Below are 24,547 nucleotides of genomic sequence, written 5' to 3' on the forward strand. Positions count from 1 at the left end.
TTTTCTCCAAAGACCCCTTGTTTCCCGGTACATCCCGCTTGGTAACATCCAATGTGTGTAAAGGGTATCAAAAATGATATCTCGCGGCACTTGACTCTGTCGAGTACCCTGTAATAAGAAAAAAGCAAATGATGACAAAAATGCGGCGATCTCATAGTGTCAAAGAGGATGAAGAAAGAGAGAATAAGACAATAATCCAAATGCCAGTTTATCCCCTGTTCCGCATACCCAACTCCGTGAACTCGTGAAGATAGAATTAAGAAAAACAAGAGAGAAAACTCCCGGTCGTAAAAGCGCATGAACGCTGTCGATGCCATGGGACCATTTGAAACGGAGAGAAAATTAAAGGCCGTGCTTGCAGGTGAAGAAAGCTGAAACCGACGCCCAGCTCCACTGCCGTCAAGGCATTTGGGAGGGAGGAGGGGGGCGATTGTTTGGGGCCAGACGTCGCAGGAAGAAAAAAAAAAAAAAAAAATAAGAAACCAAGACGCTCAGAGCATGTTTAATGATGAGGCGAAGGAATTTCCGATCCCTGATCGATGTCGCTGAATGGAGAATGACGTGACGAGTCCCCGTCGCCACCAGTGCGCATTTGGTTGCGCAAGGCTGGTAGTTGTCGCCGCCTCGCATTAATGAACCAATTGCTAATCTATTGTTGGGTGTGAGCTCGCCATTCCAAACACTTGAGGCTTCGTGTTCTTACCTGGCTAATCGACAGACCTGTCCGTGTCATGAACATCTGCTTGTCTTCTTCACTGGGGTATGGGTGGTCCAGGTGCTCGTGGAACCAGGCACGTAGGATATCGGTGACCGGTTTCGGCAGGTTGCCACGGCGGCGTTTTGTCTTGGGGTCGATTGTTTCGCCCATAATTCCAAAATTGGCTTGCGGGTGGGCCATCACATTGGGGGAGCCTTGTTCAGGGTCGCTGGGATAGGCCATAGACGGATGCACATAGGGTGCGGGTGGTTGGCCATGCATCATGGGTGAGTACTCTGCATTCATTCGGTCTGGAATATGTCCTGGGCTGGGTTGCCCGCGATAGTCGTGTGTGAAGGGATCGGATCTTGGAGCCATACGGCTGTCTGGATATCCTTTGCGCTCGGGCATCGAGTGTAGGTCCCGGATGGGTGGTAAAATAGGACTAGGTCCCCGCATAGACGTAGGCTCGCCCATCGGACGTTCGGTACGGGTGGTATATTCGCGGTGGTCGTCGTAGGGCATCTTGGATGGGGCGTTTGTTGGATAACCTGGGATGGATTGGGGATCGGCCATCTCATGCCTTGATGAAGGGCGGTCTTGTGACTGGCGCGGGGTGTGATATGAGGAGGAATCAATTTCATCGTGAAGGTGGGGAGGGAGAAGCTGAACTTCTAGTAAGTCAAGTAATTGAGACTCTTCTTGCTTATTGTCTTACCTCGCGGAATGATGGAAGTGTTGGCGGGTGACCGGCCGACGCCCTGCTTGCATAGGAAATGGCCATGTCGGTATCTTCGTCCGTCTCCCGGGACTGGGACATATGACGAGATTTTTATGGAAAAGACCGAGAAGTGTAGAAGGTTCAACGTGTGACAGATCTCAAGTATACAGGTCGTGTTCGACAATCGCGGGTGGATGCAGATAGACCTAAAAGGGATCTCTGATCGATAATCAGCCCACCCGAAAGCTAGATGGGAAATTGGAAAGAAGGGGGCAATGATAGGAAAAAAGGGACGTAAATGGCAGAGGGACAGGATAGGAACTGACCTGGGAAACGGGGCTGACTTTACGTTGACATCGCCGGCCAAGATTATGCAAGGTTGGGGAATGAGCGTGCTTTTTGGGTCTCCAAATCATGCGCAGGGCCGCTGTACATTTTAATAAAAAAAAAATTAAATTAAATAAATCAAAAAAAAGACGAGGCACCCGGCTGTTACATGTCCATGGTAAAGTAGGAACAGGGGGGGGTGGGGAAGAGTGGCTCAGAAAAATGACGATCGTGGGCGCAAGTGGGTACAGGGAGCCACAAACTACGGAGCACCAGCACTCCGTGTCCTCAAGGCATGCAGAGCGGGGATGCAAACCAAAAACACTATGGAGCATCCTTAAGGTTGACCTTGACAGATAGCGCCAAGGAACCCTCTCTGGTTCCTGTCATCCTGGCATAGTCCGTCGTGCTAGCGCCAGGATCTATCAGGTGGGCCTTCATGAACTCCTCCACCCCCGGGCTCGCGCTATTTGAATTAATTTTTTTGGGAATCTTGTTATTTGATGTGCCTTTTGGGCCAGAGTTTGACTTAATTTTCATTATTCTTTCCTTTTCATTGAATTTTGGATCTCGGATTTGGGACTTGGGTTTTCTTTTAAATCTTTCCCTTTTTTTCTTTTTTTTTTTTCTGTTGTTTCCGGTTTGCTTTCTACCCATGCGGGATCCAAGGATCACATTGGCCAGGGCTCTAGAGTTGACTTCAGCCGCAGGATCAGATTGTGATTTCAGAAATGATCCGCCGGTTACATGGGGGCGATCTGACCTAGGAAAATGGGCGCGGTCCAGAATTCGGATGTAATATGTGCAAAGAAAAAGAATGAGAAAAAGAACCAGATGATTCGATGTCGCTGCATACCGATACAGTTTGGGGAAAGAAGGTAGGGTAGGCTAGGGTATGCTGGCAGCAACTGCCGCGGACATGAAGGGGGGAGGGGAAAGTGGAGAGTAGAAAGGTGGGCGACATTCTGCCATTCACCATGGACCTGAGTCAGGCTGAAGTTAATCAAATCATGTACTAGGGAGGGTCAATTTTGATGAATGTCCCGGGCGAAAAGAAGCTAATACGAAAAAAATCAAAATAAACCAAAATTCAAAAGAACACAACATATGATGCGGATCGACCAGAAAAAGAGGCCATTCACATTTCAGAGGGAAAAGATCATCGAGGTTGGGCCCAAAGTATCCACATCCCAGCTGGTGTCAGAAGCGTCTGAGAAGAGTATGACTGGCTACCAGGTAGATCGCGGTCCCGAGGAGCTTAACCCGAACTACGAATTAGCACCTCGGGCTCGATCCTGATCGGTGGAGATCGATCAGGAAAGACTCGGAGGGGCTGGTGGTATCCATGGTATTGGGCTTGGCGATGCCGCAGGATAGGTCAGTGAGATCGCCTAGGGGTTCTTCATTCATTGCTCCACTTCCTTCCAGATGAATCGTCCCACTGGCACTGTTCTCCGAGCAGTCTCCTGGGTTTCCTCTGAGCTGAGATCAGGGAGGGGAAAAGACTATCTTGCATATGACTTCTCATATCATGTTTAAGGGAAGGGGAGAAGGGGGGAGGAGGGGGGGGAGGGGGGGAGACTTGGAAAATGCGGGAGAGGAGGCTGGGAGAGAAAAGGACTGACGTGGTCAAGAGAGGCCCGGGATTTGATTATCCCTCGATGTGACATACGAGTCGCTCCCACTAACCCTCTAGCGTTGCTTTGCCTCGATCGCTTCGATCTGCCATGCAGCGTGCGGCTTGCGGCTCGCGTATCGTGTACCTCTTCTTTCGTATCCAGTCGCACTACAGGGTGCAACCGGATCAGCTCGCGAGGCTAGGTGGTTACTAATGCTGTTTTGTTCCTAGGCTCTAAGCTGACTCGGCGGACCAAAGGAATTACGGTAATTCATCGCGAGCCTGTCATCGAAGATTGCCCCCAGTGGACCCCGAGCCAGGCCATGACTCCTCCAATCAATCCGTGCAGCAACAATAGGAATACCCACTTGCCCGGCCTGGTATAGGACCGCGAGCCGCCCTGCTCCTACGAGAATACTTGATTTTACGGGTAGAAAGCTGCAGTCGAGTCCCCCCCGTCAAACCTCCCCCAATGTGACACCAATTGAACTCCGGTGCCATGATATCTCGGATGGGTTCCGCACTACATAAGTTGACGCCATCCGACCCGGGGTTTCCAGGACCCAGAGTTTGTTACCCAACACCAGGTTAGAGAGGGTAATCACCCCCGGGCCGCTTGCTGGATGCCACAAAGGCTCCAGGGTCAACATTCAAATGATCCACATCGGAGCCGGACATGCCATGGAATTTGAGTCCTCGTGGAGACTTGGATCTGGATCTGGATCTACCCGGTTCGTCACGTCATTCAAGGGCGATCGGGGTTTGAAGCAGCCGTAGCCCTTGCGGATTGGGTCTAACCAGGCCTCTATTTCCGGAATTTGTCACGTTTATATTTGCTTTTTTTTTTGTGATCTTTGGAATCTATTCTCTTCTCTCGGGGACGATCGAGGCCGACTGCGCAAGCGAGGCAGAAAAAGAAAGCACGGGACGGACTCCACCGCGACCATCCTCTTGCCACCCCCAGGCACGAGAATCGGAGTGACGGGATCGTCCATACCACACAAGATCCGAGATCGTGCATGAAACGGAGTAAGGATGCAGATCATCGGATTTTGCAGGGGTTCTCTCTGATCGGCGGTCCTTCGTCAGGGCCCGAGGAATGAAGGAAACGACTCGGAAATACTCCCACGCATACTACATGCAGGAATTTGGCATGGTGGAACGCAGCTATCCCGGTACTTGGGACTAGGGATGAGATCGGTTTTTTCTAATTCAATTCTTTCTTTCATCTGCTCCGCCACAGACAACTGTGATTCGAGCACCTGCGAAGCCGGCGAAGACGAACCTTATTACTCGGCGACTTGCATGGACTTTTCACGCGAGATCAAAGCACGAGGACTTCATACCGGGGTCAACGGCACAAGAAATAAAGTACAGTAGATTAGTGCCCACGGCCCTTATCGATCGTCTCCTTCTCATTTGCTAGGGGGGTTCTGGGGCCATCTCGATCTTGGATCGGGCTTCGAATCTCAACTGCATCGGTTGCTTCGCGAATATCAATCCAAAAATGTGAGGGGTGGCGTGTTCAGATGCAAGGACGGCTTTTGGCGCCTGCCACCTGTCGCCTGTCATCCCAACCCCCTGGTTCTCGGGCTCCTGACATTCTCGGATTTAGTTACATTCGCTTTCTACATCCATGTAACCCGGTTACTCCGGTCGCCGTGTTTCCTGCTTCCTCCCCATGTGGCCCCGGCCCCGATCTCTCTTTGGGAAATTCAATGTCGACTTCAATATCGCCGACCGCGGGCGTCGTGCCCTACTTCTATGATACCTCTGCGGCCCACCCCTCCCCTCTTCCCCTAGTCATGTGTTATGGGTTGATCGCCGTTCGATCTGCTGTGTGCTCTCGTGGCCAATCAAAGTGCGAGATCGTGTAGTTTTGCCCAACAGAAGTTGACAGGTCACCCGTACCAGGGGCCCGTGTGAAGGGAATGGTTCATGCACGATGCCGGGTTCTTATTTCGCTCCTGGGACGATGCTATCTCCACTTTCACATTTTCACCGCGTTTGTGCACTGTCACAGTCCTCTTTTGACACCGCTTCCTTGTTGATCGCGAGGCTTGATGTGATCATCATGCGGACGCGCCATTTCTGAGGTGTGGACTTGGCGTTGGTGACCTCATCCTGGCTCGGACAATCAATATTTCGGTCGCTAACAGTGCTTGGCGGAATCGTAGCAAATAAAGAGAACTATGGATGTTGATTTTGACCACCGCAGCCGAGGTTACGCGCCGGTCGTCAACGCTAAGCTTGCTTTGCGAATGAATGGCGACTCTGCGGTTTCTGACACATTCTAACTCTGATCAGAAGCATGATGTAGCTAGATAGACAAACAATGGAGAAATTTGTTATGGCAATACTGACTTCGTGATACACCGCATAAGAGCCGAAGTCTTCCGTCCGGATTTCCACGCCTCCTTAATTCGAACCTTTCGAATAGTTCAGGTTTCCAATTATCGATAAAACATTCGCGTGATCCCCACGTTCAGGTCTCCGTAGAGGGAGTGAGTGCTCTGACCACCAATGACTCTACATATCCATCTGGGAGGTAAGGTATTCATACCCGAGAGACCTCCAATGCGATCCAGCAAACCCGATACCCCGCCTTTCGGTTGATCAGTCCTTGGGTTATATCCGCCACCGGGTCGTTCGGTGGGAGGCTTTGATGCCGTTTTGGTTCCCGAAGCAGCCGTGCAAGCCCTGGAAAGGGTGGGAGATCAGGCATAAGCAGGCTACATGTCTTCTCGTATTGACCTCAATCAACATCGTCAGCAGAACTCCCATATCTTTATTGGTTGACTCAAGCACATGAAAATTCTAGTATGTCCTGAGTCTTGACCTGTCATAGTAGACACGTCGCAAGAAGTAGCATAGCAAACTTGTTCACTACTGCGGGAAAGTCCAGTAACTAGAAAGATTGCACATCTCATGCTTCCTCCACTCACCATGTTAGCTGCTTCGATGAATGGTGCATGTGTCGCTACCCGATGTGCTACCGCATGCAGCTGACTTTATTGAATCCCATGCTTCCTTTGGGCATGCTTCATCTCTCTGTATATCAGATCTCGGAAGGTTGAAGGTAGTTAAGGTCTCAATTCAAAGGCAAATGCCCTGTTCACCTCCCAGACGATTGACTTCAAATGACTTTCCAAAGACCTCCCGTAATCTCCTATTTATGCAACTCTTCCCAGCGTGTTTAGGTGCGGAAATCATGGACTGCAATGGCAATACGTTTTATTGAATGGCGTTGTTCCTTTTAGTCTACACTCATTATGACAGATCAATGCAAAACTCCCCCATAAAGCATCACCCTCAAGCCTTTTTGCCCAACTCAGCGGCCCGCTCAGTCGCCGCCGTCACAGCCTTATCAACAATCTCCTTGAAACCCTCCTTCTCAAAAGTCTGCAGCGCCGCATAGGTAGTACCATTGGGACTAGTCACATTCTTGCGCAGCTGACTAGGCTCATCCTCAGACTCAACAAGCATCTTACCCGCACCAAGACAAGTCTGCGTAGCCAAACGCGTAGCCTGGTCCTTTGAAAGACCAAGAGCAGTAGCGCTAGAGACCAGATGCTCAACCATAGCAAAGAAGTAAGCCGGACCGGATCCTAATCCCACAATCAGCCAATTGCTCATCTGTCTCATCGGGTGAAACACTGTATAAAAAAGGAGAACAAGAAAGGACAAGGAAAAAAAAAATTGAAAAAAACTCACCAGACAATCCAGTCACAACATCCAACAACTCCTCCCGGTCAACCCATTCCAAAGCTTTACTGACACTCGCCAAAAGAGCCCCAACAAGCTCCTTCTCCTCACCAGTGACACCCTCCCCAGCAAAAGCACCACTAGCCCCCTCCCCAACAAGCGCCGGCGTATTCGGCATAACACGCACAACATGCGGTGTACGCCCATCCCCAGTCTTCGACCACCCTTGCAGCGACTCCAGCGTAATACCAGCCGCAATACTCACAACAACAGGCAGATCCTTCCTAGAGCTCCAGCTCTTTCCGAGCTCCTCGCACACGCCTGCGCAACCTGCGGCTTGACGGCGATGATCACGATATCCGCCTCGGCGCCTGCAGTCGCGTTGTCGGTGGTGGTTTGGACGCCGATCGCCGCGAGCTTTTCGCGGTTCACGTCCCAGGGCTCGGAAACGATGATGTTGGTCTTTGAGACGCCCTTGGCCGTCAAGCCGCCGATGATGGCGGAGGCCATGTTGCCTCCGCCAATGAAGGAGATTTTGCTTTCTTGGAGGGTAGGCATGGTCGATTGTGTAGTGTGGTGTGATGTGGGTTTGGGTTTCCGTTGGAAGCTTTCAGAAGTTCTCCCCCACCTTTCGATGGTCTTATCGATGTGGGGCACGGAGGTACTGCAAGGACCGATGTCGGCTTGGGGTGGAAATTGGTCTATTCCTGGGACGATTTGGTAAGTTATCAAAGGGAATTGATTCGATTGACCTTTTCACTCCTAGAAAGGGCATATTGATGGCTGCGTGTTTGACTCTTTTTATTCATCACGGTGGATGTCACGTGATATGCCACTCTCGCGCGCACCGGCCCGGGTAACCGGCCTCTGCGTTCTTTGAAGTTCGATTCTGGGGAAAAGTAAATGGGGGGAAATGAGTCACAGAGAAAAGAGGATGTAAATCATCTAGAGGGAGATTCTTCAGCTTCTTGTTGCAATGTGCTGGAACATAGTAAGCATAGATAGATGACATTCTACGAGTTGACTCAAAAATGGAATATCAAATGTTTCAGATGAGGAATCGGATCTGTATCTAAGGTACAATGAACAGGTGAACTCCCCTGATTGTACCAGACAAGCAAATGACAAAGGTCGAAGGACCTTGGGGATTTAGTGGGATGTACCATGAGTGATAACGACGAAGCCCAGAAATAAAAAGACAGATGAAGGACCGCCCCGCTAAAAATACAAGAAAAAAGATAAAAAAGAAAAGCCTGGCAGGTTGGGACCCAGCTGGACGTCATATGCGTGCCCTGAAGCTGATCCTTTATCAACCTGAATGCAGAGCAAAGAAAAGAGTCGCAACGATGTGGATGGTCGAAAGATGGTATGTACAGATCGACGATACTGGCGTGGTCAAAAAGCCTCGTCGAGAAATCATCGAATTAAGGCAGTCGGACTCGGCTTGAAATCGCTAGTGATCGATTACCAAGTCTCAGCGATGTACTGGCCAGCCTCCTTCTTGCGCTTCCAGAACAGCTCAGCTTCTTGAGAGTTCAAGTTACCCTTTGCCATCGCTACCTCGACTAGAGCAGCCTCAACGCCTTCACCCATGCCTTTGCCGCTACCGCAAACAAAGACACGACCATCAAGGGCGTTGATCACATACCAAACCAGATCAGCCTGATGGCGGACCTCCTCCTGGACATAGCGGCTCTCCCCACGACGACTCTGCACAACAGTGCGAACCTTGTCCTCGTGCACACCCCATTCACCGCTGTACAGCTCATCTAGTAGGGAGTCGCGCACGCCTTGAAGCACCCACACCTTGTTGGCACAGTTGGCAGACTGCAGGCGACGCTGAACGAACCCACGGAAGGGAGCAATGCCGACACCGGCGCCGATCAGGAGCATGGGTCCATCAGAGGCAAATCGTGTGGCAAGAGGGTTGGCCATCAGACCGCGGAACATGGGGATGTGGATGTCATGCTTCTCTCCGGCTGCCTCGGCGGCAATTGCGCGCCGAGCGAGCTGCTCAAGGTAGCCAGAGCTGACACCGGTGCGCATACCGCCCTTCCAATCATGAGAGTCGGCGACTGTCACGGCGACTTCAATGAGTCGGCGGCATTCAGTACCCTTAAACTGGCAGGAGATCTGAGGGTCCTGGGAAAGAGAATAGAAGCGGGGCATGAGAGTGTTGAGCACGGAGAGAAGGTGATCCAGAGGAGGCTGAGACGAGGGGAAAGCGTGGAGCAGCTGGGACAGGCTGATGTGGGAATTGGTGCGAAGTTCACAGAAGGCGGCTTGGCCCTGGGCGGACGAGAGGAACTCCAGGATCTTCTTCTCATTCGCCTCGCTGGTGTACTCTGCGAGGAGTCTAAACAGCGACTTACTCGGGGCGTAGCTCTGAATATCTGAGCACCAGGTCAGGACCTCGCGTCGTGTGGTAACCAGCTCGCGGGGCTTATCGTCTCCCCAAATGGTGGGCCAGCGGCCCTTGGTGGTGCGCATGAGGACCCTCTTGTCTCGCAATGACTTGGGCACACCTAATTTATCAAAGATATCTTCGACTTCCTCGGGCTTGTTCATGGGGCACACGCCAATTGCGCCGCCAACGACGAAATCCACCATCCCGCTCTCAGCAGGGTAATCGGTGACATCAATATCGAAGTGATAGGTGCGCTTCTCCGCACCAGTCTTGGTCAATTCACGAGCATGGTGAAGAGGAGCCCGATAAACATCATAAGGCGGATGGGGCTGTACGAATGAGGGGGGATGGTCAGCCGGGCCGAGTTCGACCTTGGCGGTATATGCGGGGTCGGATTTGAATGACACAGTTTTCTCCGGGAGGGGGGGCAATGTTGGAGAGGTCACTATCCAGCGTGAGGAGATCCAAGGTCAGCCCCAGGCTAGCAAATGCCTTGTTGTCGGGAGTGGTGATCGAATTGAAACCCGAGATAGGACCATCTACCGGCCGCAATTTCTGTCCTCGGCAGCATCCGCCACCACAACATGAAGACTGGATCTTCTGTGTACCACCTGTGCCGACATTCTCCAAGACCCTTCTCATGTCCTCCAAATTCTGGGAGATCAAGATAGTCGAGGCTCGGCGGCGACGGCCATTGGTCTCGTCAAGCTCTTTCTCGCTCAGGGATTCGGGAGGTGTGATTGGGGTGGCGGGGGTGGCGGGGGAGTTCGAGCTGTTTGTATCGGAGCTTTCTTGGGACGAGACATTGAAGTTGATGTCTGTCACAGATAGTGACCTCACTCCGCGTGGTTCTTCGGGAATCGGGTTATCGGGGTGGGAGGTGGACGAGACGGGGATCTCTGGGAAGGTACCCTTGCGGAGGCGAGTCCCCGTAGAGGCGATAGTTGCCGACGGCATAGCTGATTCAACTGCGTGAACTGTTCAGGTGAAAAGTGTGAGTTTCGCAGTAGCAGTCTGGGTCAAGCTTTCGACGTACCCATGGGGTGTAGAGGTGAGCCGAGGGCCACTGGAGGGGCTGTCGGTAATGGCCGCCGGAGGAGAAGGGGGAGACGGGGGAGACGGGCGCGGAACGTGATGGTGAAGACTTAGAGCCTCGGGGGCATAGGAGAAGCTGTGAACAGATAACGTATGGTTCTTTGAAGAAGGGTGATCGATTATACGAAGTCGGGACAGGGTCTAGAGGGGAACCGGCAAGTTGGAGTGAAAATTACGGAAGTCGGCTTGTGGAGCGGAACCGCACGCCAGGTTTGGGAAAGGAATTATCTGATTTTGCCACATTCTTCGTCGGGTAAACCTTTTCACTCAACATTCGGGGAGGACTTGCTGACTTGGGGAATCGTATCCATCTTGCCCCCCAGATCGACCGTGCATTTGGGCTCCGTTTGATTTCCATTAGGTATTTTTTTACTTGTCGGTCTTTTCCGTCTTATCAGATCTTGGCTTTCTACCACACCTTGGCTCATGCTACGGATGTAATCGCGGTGAAGCCGCTTCGTAAAGTGGGAGTCACTACCAGGTCTATCTGGTTTGACGAAAAATAGACTGCAATTGCAAGCAATCCTTGTCGGGGACACCTGGTGTTTACAAGCAAAATTATCAAGGACACGAAAAGGAGGTTCCGGAGTGGGCCGACACCGGATAAACTTATCAATCAATCAGATAGCGCATGTCACACCACATCGGGTCCTTTACACTTCCTTATTCGTCCCTGGCGACCCCCTTTCTTAGGGGGTCAACAGGGATGGATCTCATCGGTCCACTTTCCGGCCTGCCGGTTATTGCACCTTTCTCGATTCAGACTCATGTCCTGCCACTCGGGTCGGGCATTTCCGACGGTTGGGGTCCTGGTGGATGAACCGGTACCAATGGTGGGTCGTTCTAGAAACACTATCGATTCCGCTGGCTCGATGGCCTGAGAAGAAACAACCCATGTGCTCGGCCTGCTTTCGCAATGATCGTCAGATCTCAGCTATTGAGCCGGGAGCTCAACTGGGCGCTCAGCCGAGCCAGACATTCTTCCTGAGACTGGAGACCTCGGGCTACGATTCGAACCGGTTGATCAGGGGGGCAAAACTTGAATCAGCCTGTGAAACCTTCCCACCTCAGGCAATGCTCGCTAGTTTGAAACGATTTCCTCGGATCATTCAATCCTGTACTATGGAAGGGCATTCTGTGACGTGCCCCACACTTTTAGTAAGAGCCCCCTTGAGCAAGACTGTCATGTCATGCGAAAGGGGTAATGGGAAGATTTTGCGCTATTCCGAGAGGTTTTGATGAGGCATTCATGCCCGATCTCCGATCACGTTCTCGCCGTATGTCACATTTATCTAACTAAATACAAGCGGAGTACGCCAAGTCAAATTATAATCATAAGAAATTCAAATCCCTGCACAACCCGAGGTCAACCTAAAATGCCACCCCGACCTCTCGCTTGACTAATGCTACAGGCGGAATGAAATGATGCCGCCCTCTAGCCCAATAATAGATCGTTGCCGATCCTATGACGCCAACATACATGGCCACACTCCAGTTCATCGTCTCGCGTGTCACGGGCGTTGACAGGGGAAGAAAGCAAAGACGAAGAGGGGGAGTAGGAAGCATAGCGCTCCGACATTCACCGCCAGGCCGTATCGGCCCAGTGACCAACGGTGAGGTGGGAGAGATTCTCCACGGAGCCGCTTCAAGAGCACGCAGCCAATTGACACAATGTACGCTGACATCAAGGACGTGATTGTCAGAGATATGATGGCATTCAAAGCTACCTGGGATCCGATGTTGATCATTGACAAGAGAACAGTCACTGCCAGCGACACCATCACGGAGTTGAGAGGGATGTTCCATCCCGGTGTTACCTGTTGTTTCGGTCAGCCAGTCTCTCTGTAAAGCGTCGAAAATCATACGTAGGCGAAGAAGGATGAGAAGGGAACACCTTCATCCCGAGCGAAAGACCACAGCTGTCGTGATGCGGTCGCGACTTCGGTGATGGTGCTAGCCGTGAGGGTTACTATGAGGACGGCTGTCATGGCGTTGGTGGCTGCTAAGCTGCCCGTCGTGTTGTAGAAGATTTGAATGAATGGGAATCCCGTCGCACTTTCTAGCACAGTTTCGACTTCTCCGAGGGTGAAGCACAGCGTGACAAGCATAATGAATCCCAATACCCCGTTGACCGCCACTGAGGACATCATGGCCTTGGGTAGCGTCTCCGAAGCGTCTTTGATCTCCTCCGCTGCACAGATTAGCACGGAAGCAAAGATCTCGAGAAGAGGCGGATCGACTTACACATGTGGACAGAGCAGTCATAACCCAGCATGGAGGTGATGGTGGTGGAGAGGCCCACTAGTGTTGCCGTCCCAGCACTATCCCAACCACCACCATTGTTGAAGTGGGTGAAGACTGCATAGGCATTGTTCCTTGGTGCCAGCACCCACAGAGGAATAATGATCGCAAACAATCCAATGACATGGATGATCAAAATCAGCCCTTCCACAAACGGCAAGTTCTTTGCTAAGAAAGTGTTGAAGATGATGGAAAAGGTCGAAATGGCAATGACTAACATAGTCCCATGCCAGCGCTGGAAGTCATAGTCTGGCCGATTCAATACGATTAGGCCCTGTATGATAGTTCCGGCCAGGTAAGCAATGGAGACGATTGCACATTGCCAACCCATCGCAGAGAGCCATCCTGATAGAAGTTAAAGCAAACTGATCGACACCATGTCAACTCTGTCTTACCTGTCATGTAGCTGAGGAATTTCTGTCCTCTTCTCGGTGCGAATTCTGACACCCAATGGTACTGTCCACCAGCTGTGGGGGCCCTACGCAGGCCATCAACACTGTGAAAGTGAAGGACGGATGTACGACGAACTCACATCGAAGCCATCTCGGCTATACTGGCATAAACAAGTGTGAATCCCAACGAGACTCCAATAAATCCCCAAATCAACCCCGCCGTCCCGCCGTCAGTCAGTCCAGCTGACAATAATCTGTTTGCGATTAGCATTCGCCTTCAGGAGACCACTAAAGGCCTAGAATAAGATCAACGAACGTCAAAATAACCTCCCACGTACAAATCAAAGTGCATCCAAACCCAACGATCGAAATAAATCGAAAATTTCTCTTCACATCATCAGCTCCGTTCCGTCCAAGCAACGTCCGGTCTAGACACACTCACTCGTAAGACTTGAGCCCTCCCCAACGCATTCATATCCCTCTTATCCGCAATCGTCCCCATATACTTGGGCGCAACAAGCCCCTTTTGAGGAAAATCCTCCTCGTCATGGTCATAATCATTAGCAGTAGCAGTCATTTGGGAATCATTCCCAGACCTGAGCCGAGACATCATGCGCGATTAAAGATCGAGATCAAGATCGTCAGCAGGGCAAAACCTCCGACAGGCTCGAAATCAAAGCTGGAATGCGCAATTGAACCACAATTTGTACCAGTTTCATGGAACACAGCATGCAGTCCGCGACACAATTTTCGCCCGAATATATAAGAGGGAGAACCCCGGTAACGACAACTCCAACCAGGACAAGTTTTCAAGTCTGAATTTGAAACAGGATTAGAATTCAACTTCCCCTGGTCAGTCCCGATGAAGCAGGTCCCTAGAGAAGAGTCTAGCGTCTAGAATCTATCGAGGTCCATGCCAGGCACGGTAGCATTGAGCGTGGAAAAGGGCGTGGGAGCAAGGCATGGTCAGGGGAATTTCGGCGCCATGTGGAATCCAAATCAGATTGATACATCGCTTGTTTGATGTTAGACAAGAGTATTTGGAACTGAGCTTGGACCGCGCGATTCATGTAATTTCTATCCCTTGGTGAGTCGAGGGTTGAAGAATGGGCGATGAAGCCATCGGCGCCTTGCATGCCAAGGAGGGGGTTACGTGCAGGAGTTGAGGGTGGCAAATTGTCTGCTGTTGCCGCCTCGCGTACCTTTTTATTGCACACATGAATGTATGCCGACGAGAATTATTATGGTCGACTGATGAAATAGATCAACCATCGAGCATAATATTTGCTTGATTGCGTAGGTTGTTGGGGCATCGGCGACCCTGCAAAGCATAAGCCCTATACACCTTGAGTTCACATCGGCACCCCCCCGAACACTTGAACATTTCGGATCTATCACTCCCGCATCCCTGCGCGGATCACCCCCCTTTAGTTCCCCTCCCCCAGACCACGCCACAATCTCTCCTCGCATCTCCATCTCAAAGTACGCACCACATGGCCTATCGGAGCCCATCCCCAATTCCACAGACGCATCGCTCAATTGGCCCCAGTGCCAGAATAGCAGCGGCCCGCTTGGCACCATAACTCGGATGATCGGCGCCGGACGTGAGGGTTACAACACTAGCCATTCTGGAAACTCTGATATCAGACCACATGTTCCTACATAATATTGAGCCAGCGTCATTCTCACTGGGGAGCCTTGGAAGGGATGGATGAAGAACTCGCCACGGAAAGTCACCGAAGGCCTTGCACCCATGGCGGCTACCAGCACATGGGCGCACACTAGCTAGTCGAGGGTTTTATTGGATGTGGTGTTTCTGGTCTTTCGGGCTGCAGGATCACTGGGATGGCTCTATTGTATATAGGCTGCTCGGGTGGAGCTTCCGGGGCTTATCCAGGTTCCTCGAGGCCTGCTGTGCATGTGGTCATCATTCATGGCCCTCTCGTACTCCTATTTCATCCATTCGAATTGTGGTTATACTTTCCATGATCCCCTGTGCACTGGCTTAAGTCTTGGTGTCCTGTCATGGGCCCTTATGTGCCCCCAGGCCAGTCAGCTCCTTTCGAGGTAGTCGATGAATATCACCATGGCGCATGGATAATCATCACTGCTGCACTGGGGCTCGTGGTCTCACTGGTCTGCTTTTTGATTCGGCTTTATGTGCGATTAATGCTGATTCCGCCCTTCGCGAGGGACGATTTCGTGTTATTGGGCGCTACGGTATGCTGAGCTGAGCTGATGCGTTAAGAGTTGAGAAAGAATACTAAAATCGAGAAATCATTATAACAGGTTATGGCGATCATACAATCCTCACTGATATTCTACGCATGTTCGCGCGGTTTCGGTACATCCATTACTTTGCTGGACGATATTCGCCTGAACCAGGTCCAAGGAGTAAGTCGATAATCCAAGCGGTGACTTGTGGAAACTAAACAGTTAGTTAATTGCAACAAGCGACATCTTCGCTCTGATCATTATCTATCTTTCGAAATGTTGCGTTGTGGCGATCTATCTCCGTCTTACGCCCCAGAAGCCACATAACAGAGCCTCGTGGGCAACTTTGGCACTTTGCACGGCTTGGCTAATCCCAGCTGTATTTATCTTGTTGGTCAATTGTGAGCTGAACAAACCATGGCGGACACAGGGTGGACAATGTTTAAATCTGGTGAGTGTATTGTGGGCGTTGAGCTTTCGGCAAATCGATCTATGATATGTCCCGAAACATGCGTCTCGAAATATATCACGAGGCTAACACAACATGCAAGTTCAAACGCTGGCAATTCATCGCAGCAGTCGACGTGATTACCGAGCTCATAATATTCCTCCTGGCGGTGGTCCTCCTAAAAGGCCTCTTCATGTCCATGAAACGCAAGCTAGCCATTGGCTTCGCATTCATATTTCGATTCCCGTGAGCCGACCACCGACTCCCCACTCATACCCTTACGGTAATCAAATATTGAAATTACTCACATCGTTTTTTGCAGTCTAATCATATTCACTCTTCTCCACATCTCGACCCTCCACTCCGCCCTCGCTGAGCCAGACGTAACCCTCGCCGCCGTCGAGCCCACCCTTTGGCTCCAAGTCGAAGTACATTATGCCCTCGTCGCGTGCAGTATCTTTTGCCTCCGTCCATTCATGGCAGCCGTCAGCACAAACTACGGAACAGCCGGGGACTCGAATTTGGAAAGTAGTGTATCCGCGTCACAAAGCAAGTCGAAATCGGGGTCTGGGTCTGGATCGGGATCTGGGTCCGGGAGTCGCAGTAGGAGTCTATGTCGGGTTCGAGGGAAAAGGGCTGGGACGGAACGGGATACTAGGGGCCTGAGGTCGGCTTCAAAGGAGAAATTGTGCGATGGGATTGTGAAAAGTGATCAGGAATTTGAGGGGAGAAAGCGAGAGGAGATAAGGGCGCCGATGCGAAGTTCTATGTTCCCGATTAGTGAGCCTGGGAAGAGCTTTGCGCGTGTGGAGAAGAGGAAGGACGGGCGTGGAGTGGGACCTGGTTCAAGGGAGGATGTGGATGCAATTGAGCTGATGCCTCAGACGAAAAGGCAAAGTCGGATCGCGGGTGATGTAATGGAGGAGGATTCGGACGCAATGGTGATCCGGAAAGAGGTCCAGTATTCAGTGCAGTATGAGTATGATGAGGCAAGAAGGAGGGGCCAAGGGCCTTCGAATAGGATCTCGAATGATGCCATGGCTTATGTTTAGCTGAGCTTTGTTCTGTGTACAATCAAGGAAAGGAAATTTATTGCAATATTGGGTGTTCCCGTTCTTTTCTAAATGGTCGGAAAATAATGAATATATACAGATCCAAATGAGAGTGATAAGGATTCATAAACGCCGACCTTGGAGTCCCTCATGATGTTACTTGAACGCTAATCCAATCAAAAAAAGGTGATCCTCATCCAATATACCCGGAAGGCCGTTTAAATGGATGTGCCTCGGTACTCCTGCGGATGAATTAGCGCTTTGCACGTCAGCGAGCAAAGATCAACGGAACTTACAAAACGTACTCATCCAAGCTGATATGATCGGGCTCGGAAAATATAAGATAAAGATATTTGAGAGTCTCAGCAAGCCAGAAACTTTCCATCTTATCGCTATGCTCAGAGACAGAGGTGCGCACGTCCTGGATAGCAGAGTGTCCATATTTGGTGCGCGTCGCCTTGTCGATATTCTGAAACATACGCCATGCTGCATCTTGAAGTGACTTGTCGCCCGTGATTCGGTACATGATAAAGACAGATTCGAGGGCTTCGGGTCTGTTGAATTATCAGTCAAAGTCCAGAAGTATCGCGCAAAAGTTTTTAAGACCAACCTGAGCTTATAAGTAGGATCACGCAAGCTGAGAATACCTGGTGGGATACCTTCCAGCTCAACGACCTCTTGAGCCTTCTTGCGCTCCTCAGGCGCGCTCACTGGCTTCGCCATGATCTCCTCGTACCACCGGTTCTCGTCCCAGGGACACTCGTCGAGGTCTTCGCAGGCGGATACCTTCATGATCTCGGGCATAATACCGGAAGGCATTTGGTCGTAGGCCCAGATACAGCCATCCGTAAGTCCACGGGCGATAGTCATATCGTCCTCTCGGTCAAAGACCTTGGCACCAATACCAACCATTCCACCGAGGAAACATTTCAAGTGATCCTGAACATACTGAACACTATGCATCCCGCCGCCTTTTGAAGACCAAACATCTGCAGTGAACAGGACCTTTTCGCTCTCGTTCTTGGTCATGATCCTGAAGAGCAAATTCTTCTTGATCGCTTCCATGGCATTGTTGTACATGTCACGATACTGGTCTGTTTGGGCGCCGAGAAGAATGTGTTCTTTGGGAAGATACTCGTAGGCCGAGTCAGCGCACCCACCGAGCGAAAAATCGCTCGAGTCGAATTTGAGCTGGTCCGCGTTGACCCATACAGGCCAGAGACCAGGAATGCGAGTGGCGTTCTGGCTCGATTCAAGCTCATCTGTGATTCTTTGAACGGCGTCGAAGTATTTCGGATCGCCAGTGATTTGGGTTAGGCGGGTGAATTCCACGCTGAAGGAGCCTAGTTCGGCCAAAGCCATCCGTTCTGATGGTTGAATTTCCTCGCCTTGGGCAGATCTGCAGCATGTTAACATCTGCGCCTGTGGTCAGCTAGTAATTTGACTTACTTGGACCATTCCCAACGCATCTGGGGCATGCGGTTATGCGTATCAAAGCAATTGAAGATCATCTCACCCAACTCCACGGCTTTCTTAAGAAGAATGGGATACTTGCCCTCGGTCAAATCGTGAGCAGCAAGGAGTCCACCCATATATCGAATCACGATTTCAAACACGTTGACCTCCCGACTAAATGTAGTCGTGAAATCGATGTGTTGTAAAGCTTCCAGAGCAATATGGAGTTCCTTGTCGAGTCCCATGATGATAAGAGCATCTAGAGAATCAACCAGTGTAGCGCCCCACCCACTGAACGAGTCTACGTATCTCCCACTGCTGGGCGATACCTCATCGCGCATCCACGCGTGTGATTTATATCCATTCCACGCGTGCACAAAAGCCTCCTTAACGGCCTTTTGCCTCTTAACTCGTTGTTTGCGTTCACTTCTCGATTCAGGCGGAAAGTCATGTTGAATGCGGGGAATTGGTACTGGTTGTGTTGGTAAAGGAGTGTATGAGGTAACAGGGTACCTCTCGGCTGAGAAGTTCAACTGAATGGCGTTGGGCGATGAGAGCTGGCTGTTGAGAATGGGTGTGGGCCTCGAGTGATATAATTGATATTTGTGGAAACGGCTGAGAGGAAGCCAGATCAAAAAGATGTAGGCGACGGCGAGAAAAATAATAGAAGATGTGAGAGAGCGGCTTTTGCGGTTGGCAAGCATAATGAGGGCGGGGTGAGCGGCGCTAGAATGCTAGGATATTGACGTTATGAAGATATTGAAAGAGTGGCGGCCATCAGATGCAAAGAGTGGACAACCTGAATAGCTAAAAGAGTACGGAAATCACAAGGAGAGAGAATGGCCGTGAGATATCATGCTAGAAAGCTTTTGCTCGAGAAACCAGGGATGGAGGCAGGAAAAGAGTGTCGTGTGGGAAGCACGTCAGACACCAGCGGGATGGGGAAGGATCGGAGGGCAATTACTCCATTGATCGCCAGGGAGTTCTGATACTCTTTCTGACACGCGTCGCTGGAAACATAGCCAACAGCATTGGCATGCAAAGGGGGGCCATATGCACTCCACTCAGGCAAAATGGCACATTCAGTAAGGAGCTGGCGATGCAGGGTCCAGCGTGATTCTTGGGGGAGACGGTCTAGAACCTGCCGATGTACCAGGTACATTGAGAGTGGGTGAGGCCAGAGCAGGGTCTTAGGTATCCTTTACTCTTTCTGTTTTGTTAGCTGTCAAGTCAAGCTCCACTTGTCCCCTGAAAATGATCTGATCGGGTTAGTTGCGTTTAACTCGAACGCGTCTGCTGCTTTGATTCGTCTAAGAGGACCCATCTGGTGGCTGAGCTCGCAGCCGTGCAGGTCTCGATTGTCTTCTTGCGTTTTGGCTGGTCAAGCTTTGTACAAACCTTGGCATGGAAAACACGCGATCTGCTTTCCATTGTTTGGTCTGTGCCACTACAGGGATACGATACAGTATACTGCAGTAGTCTTCCGTCTTATGGAAGGACTGGGTCGAAAAATGGATCGGGAACCGCTTTCTAAATCGACTTACGTAAACACGATTGAATAAGGACTGCGACAGATCCGTTCATTCCCAAGAGAGATAGTAGACATTAGCAAAGGGGAAAAGCAGAGCAGGCATCCATGGCCCAAAGCGCCAGAACACAATATTGCAAAGCCGTGCAAGACCGCGCAAGTACAGAGGGAGATGATCAGCAAAATTCGTTTCATTACAACAAGTGCCCAAGTCCCAAACACTCCCCAGTCGTTGCCACCGATGACATCAGCATTTTTCAAAACATTCGAGAGACAAGGATCAAATATGAAGTAGATCGCGATTTCGGAACCTGTCCTCCACCTAGAAACAAGCTAAGGGACTAGACTCAGTGGAGCCAGCGCGGTTGAGCTGCACCATCAAAGGAGGTCGTTCCCAGAGCGAGAAAGACTTCTGAGCAATCCAGCCCATGGACTCAGTCTCGAGTTCCAGGTCGAAGTTGAAAAGGACCTTGGTAAGAATCAAGCGCATTTCGGCGTTGGCAAGACTGTCCAGAATTATAACATTAGCACCCTTGGACAAGTAGGACAGATGAAGTGCATTGCTTACTGCTGCCCAAGACAGTTACGAGGACCATGAGAAAATGGCCGGAATGCCTCTTTCTTATCAGACATAAAAGGACGAGATTCAGAGCTATCAAGCCAGCGCTCAGGGACGAAGGTATTCGGGAGCAGGAAGTTGTCTGGTGAGTGAAAGGCTGAGTACAACGAAATTGAAACAGATACCTGCGAACCGTTAGCTTTTGAGATTAGTCAATTTAGACACTGAGGGTCCTGTGAAGTCTCGTCAGTGGGATGGTACTTACTCCTCCAGGTACATGTTCGCCGTTGATGAAGGCACCGCCCTCAGGGACAACCCGAGGTAGCATGGCTGGGATGGGGGGGATAGATGCGCATCGTCTCCGCCAGAACTGCTTTCAGATAAGGCATATCCGCGATGGCCGACAAGGTAATGTCAGAGGCTTTGTCAAAGTTCCCACGGATCTCACGGACCAATCGAAGGTACTTGTCTCGATGAAGAAGGAGATAGTACACACACCCAGACAGCAAAGCAGCGGTGGTCTCACTACCTGCCAGCACGAAGACGGCAGCATTGGCATCAATTTCTGAAGGAGTTAAACCCTTTCCATCCTTGCTATGCTTGAGGATGTACGAGGTAAAATCCGGGCGCGTAGTCCCAGATTGGAGACGGCGACGGACCTTCTCAACGCTCAAATTAAAGCTATCCGTTCGTTTCTGCATCAGGTGGCGCGGGATCAAGAATACGACCATCGGCAGAAGAACAGGATAGAACCAAAAGATTTTGAGATATGAGCTGGCCTTGACGGCGTCTAGGATGATCACAACCCACCAGTGGTAGCGGTGCTCGGCGAGACAGCCAAATGGCTCGCCGAAGGCAAGATCGCCGATCAAGTCGAAAGTTGTGTAATTGAACCAGCGGGTCAAGTCGACGACGAGAGACTGCTCTTGGCCCAGCAGGCCTGCGAGCTTCTGAATGAGCATGTCGGCGTAGGTATGTAGAATACTTTCCTGCTCGCTGAGGGCCTTACTGGAGAAGGCGTGGGTCAAGAGACGACGCATTCGAGTGTGCTGTTCGTCATTGGCCGTGATGATGGCATTCACTCCGTTGGGGGTAGGTGTGTACAGAGCGGGATCTTTGCAGAAAGTCCGATGGCCCTTCTTGCGATGGCCGTAGATGTCCCTCCAGGCAGGCGCAGCGCGATAGACAAGTGAATTGGGGGCAATCCGGACGACGTCGCCATATTCATCATGAAGTTTCTTGATGGCTGAGTGTTGTTTACCTTGCACGTCCCAAAGCAAATGGACCAGCGGAGTGATAGCAGCCAGCTTGGGGCCGGGATAATGGCAGAGCGGGTGAAAGTATAGAGTATAGATCGTCCAGATGGTGAAGTAGACTCCTAGCTAAATTCCACGATTGTCGTTAGTTCCAATTAACACAATTGGTTCTTGAGATCGCTCACCAAAATGATTGCAATAATAGGCACAATCCAGACACACGAAGCCTCCTGGGAGACCAGGTTTCCAGACTTCATCTTGAAACCCCTTCTGAAGCGTTTAATGAATTACAGAGGTACAATTTCAAAGGCTTGGAGTCCGAATCACGAAAATGAGAAGGTGTTTAGGAGTCTCCGGTGCATTAGGTCCGTAGAGTTATGGAATCAGCAAAGGACTCACAGCGATGGGGTGGAGGGGTCGACTTTCTTTCAAAGGATCAGTCAAGTCGCATGGAAAGCAACTAGCACTAATCTGGAGTGGGAAGGCGCAACTTATAATGTAGCTGACGCTCGAAATGATCGATCCTTGACAATTGTGTACAGGACTCGAACTTTGTGAATTTTCCTATCTTTTACCCTGAGTCTCCTGTAGTTGTTCTTTCAATGCACTTGCTAGACTAACGAATAGCATTTATTTTCATGCGCCCTTAAATCAAATGGACTGGCCCTTAGACACTTCTTTGCGGAGAATCGTTGGGAAGCCGTTATGTGCTCGAATGGAGGATGCACCCAGCTAAATCACTACGACAAAATCAACTACTCTAGCCTATTTCAGAGAGACCGGAGACTCCTATCGTGTCATTTCTTGGCTTCGATACTCCGACAACACAAAAGTGAGTTGGCATGATGTTGTTGCGGGTCTGTTATATCATTTTCTTTATTCACCCAAGCCGTTTGTCCAGGTCATGCAGATTGCATGCAAGCGATTCGATCTAGAAGCCCATGTCGAAAGATGGAGTACGTAAAGGCTGAGATATGGCTTGATGATCGGTTGACGCCGCTCTAATAATTGAGTGATCGAGGAAAGACATAATAGCCCGAGAATTTATTTCCAAAGAGTTCTATTGACATCTGTATGCAAAATTACAGATCGCCAAGCTGATAGTCATCTAGTCGTAAATCATAACCGCTCTCTATCTATTGGTCGAGATAATGTATATAGGGAAAAAGCGCCCGTGGTCACAGGAATCAGCTGGCGACAAGGAAACTAAGCAGACTGCCTGCGGTCAATCCACCCACAAGCATCATGCCCATGAACCCTCCTGCGGCCTCTCTCTCATCCTCTGACACCCAAATGCTAGCGCCCATCATGCAGCTAGATGCTAAGTAGCCATTGGTTGCGCCGAAGAAGATTTGCACGATGCAAAGATAGAAGAAATCGCTTTGCACCACGGCTCCTCGGCCGTTTATGTTGCAGAGTAGATAGAGAGGAGCGAACCCCAAACGCGCAATAGAGAATACAAACGCTATCCAGGGGCGGTGCGCGAGAGAGAAGCGAGGGATCGCCACGAGCATTCTCCCGCCAAGATCTCCCATGTTCCAGAAGAGGAATCCAAGCGGAATGAACACAGATGGGTCGTACATTCGGGATTTGGCCGGGTCATTAACAGACCTAATCTCCGTGGTGAAGACGGGGAAGAACATCATCGTGACTGTGAAGCACAAGAAGACAGACACCGACAGATACCGCAACTTCTTGAACAGCATCCACAAGCTGACCGACTTCTGGTCTACCTGGTCATCCTCTCCATCGTCGTCTTCATCCAGGGCCTTTGACTGCACACTAGGGCGGCGTCGGAGAAGATGAAGGAAAGCTAGCAGGGTGATTATAGACACGACTGTAGCAGTTAAGAAATAAGTAAAGGCCGATTTGGAAGACGACTGCGGCGATCCGTTCTGGCCCGGCTTCCTCGACACAACTAGCACCGAAAGAATCTGTGCAATACACGGCAGAACACCAGCCACTCCCTGTCCGCTCATAATCGCCTGCATGTACTCTTCTCTGCCGAAGCCCGCCACGTAGGCAAAGACACCATTCTGGTTGAGACCCGTTGCAAAGCTTGCGCCAAACACCATGATCATCAAGAATGCAAAGTAGCCACCCACAGAGACGTCTTTCATAACGATCGTTGAAAAGGCCAGAAGAGTGAAAACGGCGCAATTAATAAGCAGTGAAAGCGTTATGCGCCCCGGGTAGGACGCATTCTTCTGCATTCGGGCGAGGATATACGCGGCTGCAAGGTTCGTGACCGTTGAAACGGAGAGAATGGAGGACTGGTAATGTGTGGCAAACCATTCACTTGATTCGAAACGGTCGTGAAAGTAGGGTGCTGCGGCTAGGAACATGTTCCTGGAGTCTCAAGTTAGCCTGCAGAGCCCCGCATACATTCCTGGGATGGTCTTCGGGAGTATTTCGCCGAGAAACTTACCAAGCCCATAGCATGGCCACTCCAAGGAGGAAGAAAACGCTGTACTCCAGTCGGGAGAATCGGGATGACCGTCGGGAGTCATCGTGGTCGCCGTCCTCCGCGGAGTCTTCCAGTGGCTCGTAGGCCGACGTTTCAGTCATAAGTCTGCGAACACGGTCCATGATCGATAATTGTGTATCTCTTCAAAAGATATTTGACGTTGAGAAAAAAGCTCCTGGAACCTAGCGGGAGCTGGTGAGTTCCAGGTTCCAGGCTGGGAGGTTGCAGCTGAGATGATTCAGCGGGGACGGGCAGATCCGCGTGATCCACTTGCGGATTGCACATGGCGGAGAACGCGAACTACA

General features: G+C 50.8%; 8 protein-coding genes across 8 annotated transcripts; 1 reads left to right on the forward strand and 7 right to left on the reverse strand.

Moving 5' to 3' along the window:
• Positions 1–502: 502 nt before the first annotated feature.
• Positions 503–1,517, reverse strand: N7477_009399 (homeobox domain-containing protein; the record flags this gene model as incomplete). Its single annotated transcript, XM_056971060.1, has 3 exons — positions 503–649; positions 704–1,363; positions 1,416–1,517. The coding sequence occupies 3 exons, from the start codon at positions 1,515–1,517 to the stop codon at positions 503–505; spliced, it is 909 nt and encodes a 302-aa protein (XP_056818039.1).
• Positions 1,518–6,675: 5,158 nt separating this feature from the next.
• N7477_009400 (pyrroline-5-carboxylate reductase family protein) lies at positions 6,676–7,626 on the reverse strand (the record flags this gene model as incomplete). The annotated part of the gene is made up of 3 exons (XM_056971061.1): positions 6,676–6,971; positions 7,078–7,378; positions 7,399–7,626. The coding sequence occupies 3 exons, from the start codon at positions 7,624–7,626 to the stop codon at positions 6,676–6,678; spliced, it is 825 nt and encodes a 274-aa protein (XP_056818040.1).
• Positions 7,627–8,532: 906 nt separating this feature from the next.
• N7477_009401 (FAD binding domain protein) lies at positions 8,533–10,515 on the reverse strand (the record flags this gene model as incomplete). The annotated part of the gene is made up of 3 exons (XM_056971062.1): positions 8,533–9,804; positions 9,881–10,452; positions 10,512–10,515. The coding sequence occupies 3 exons, from the start codon at positions 10,513–10,515 to the stop codon at positions 8,533–8,535; spliced, it is 1,848 nt and encodes a 615-aa protein (XP_056818041.1).
• A 1,566-nt stretch (positions 10,516–12,081) lies between these two features.
• On the reverse strand, positions 12,082–13,876 carry N7477_009402 (putative GABA permease; the record flags this gene model as incomplete). The annotated part of the gene is made up of 7 exons (XM_056971063.1): positions 12,082–12,387; positions 12,436–12,761; positions 12,815–13,216; positions 13,267–13,349; positions 13,404–13,517; positions 13,602–13,650; positions 13,702–13,876. The coding sequence occupies 7 exons, from the start codon at positions 13,874–13,876 to the stop codon at positions 12,082–12,084; spliced, it is 1,455 nt and encodes a 484-aa protein (XP_056818042.1).
• A 1,412-nt stretch (positions 13,877–15,288) lies between these two features.
• Positions 15,289–16,977, forward strand: N7477_009403 (uncharacterized protein; the record flags this gene model as incomplete). Its single annotated transcript, XM_056971064.1, has 5 exons — positions 15,289–15,483; positions 15,553–15,657; positions 15,704–15,932; positions 16,054–16,171; positions 16,248–16,977. 5 exons carry the CDS (start codon positions 15,289–15,291, stop codon positions 16,975–16,977), a joined length of 1,377 nt encoding a protein of 458 aa, XP_056818043.1.
• Positions 16,978–17,170: 193 nt separating this feature from the next.
• N7477_009404 (glycoside hydrolase family 47 protein) lies at positions 17,171–19,136 on the reverse strand (the record flags this gene model as incomplete). The annotated part of the gene is made up of 4 exons (XM_056971065.1): positions 17,171–17,219; positions 17,274–17,531; positions 17,588–18,376; positions 18,427–19,136. The coding sequence occupies 4 exons, from the start codon at positions 19,134–19,136 to the stop codon at positions 17,171–17,173; spliced, it is 1,806 nt and encodes a 601-aa protein (XP_056818044.1).
• A 1,146-nt stretch (positions 19,137–20,282) lies between these two features.
• On the reverse strand, positions 20,283–22,032 carry N7477_009405 (cytochrome P450; the record flags this gene model as incomplete). Its single annotated transcript, XM_056971066.1, has 4 exons — positions 20,283–20,466; positions 20,529–20,718; positions 20,836–21,901; positions 21,961–22,032. The coding sequence occupies 4 exons, from the start codon at positions 22,030–22,032 to the stop codon at positions 20,283–20,285; spliced, it is 1,512 nt and encodes a 503-aa protein (XP_056818045.1).
• A 930-nt stretch (positions 22,033–22,962) lies between these two features.
• On the reverse strand, positions 22,963–24,364 carry N7477_009406 (nucleoside transmembrane transporter FUN26; the record flags this gene model as incomplete). The annotated part of the gene is made up of 2 exons (XM_056971067.1): positions 22,963–24,124; positions 24,204–24,364. The coding sequence occupies 2 exons, from the start codon at positions 24,362–24,364 to the stop codon at positions 22,963–22,965; spliced, it is 1,323 nt and encodes a 440-aa protein (XP_056818046.1).
• Positions 24,365–24,547: the final 183 nt, after the last annotated feature.

Source organism: Penicillium maclennaniae (assembly GCF_028827695.1).
Source record: "Penicillium maclennaniae strain IBT 15551 chromosome Unknown utg000008l:1.0-3552695.0:1.0-3555053.0, whole genome shotgun sequence".
Lineage (NCBI taxonomy): Eukaryota > Fungi > Ascomycota > Eurotiomycetes > Eurotiales > Aspergillaceae > Penicillium > Penicillium maclennaniae.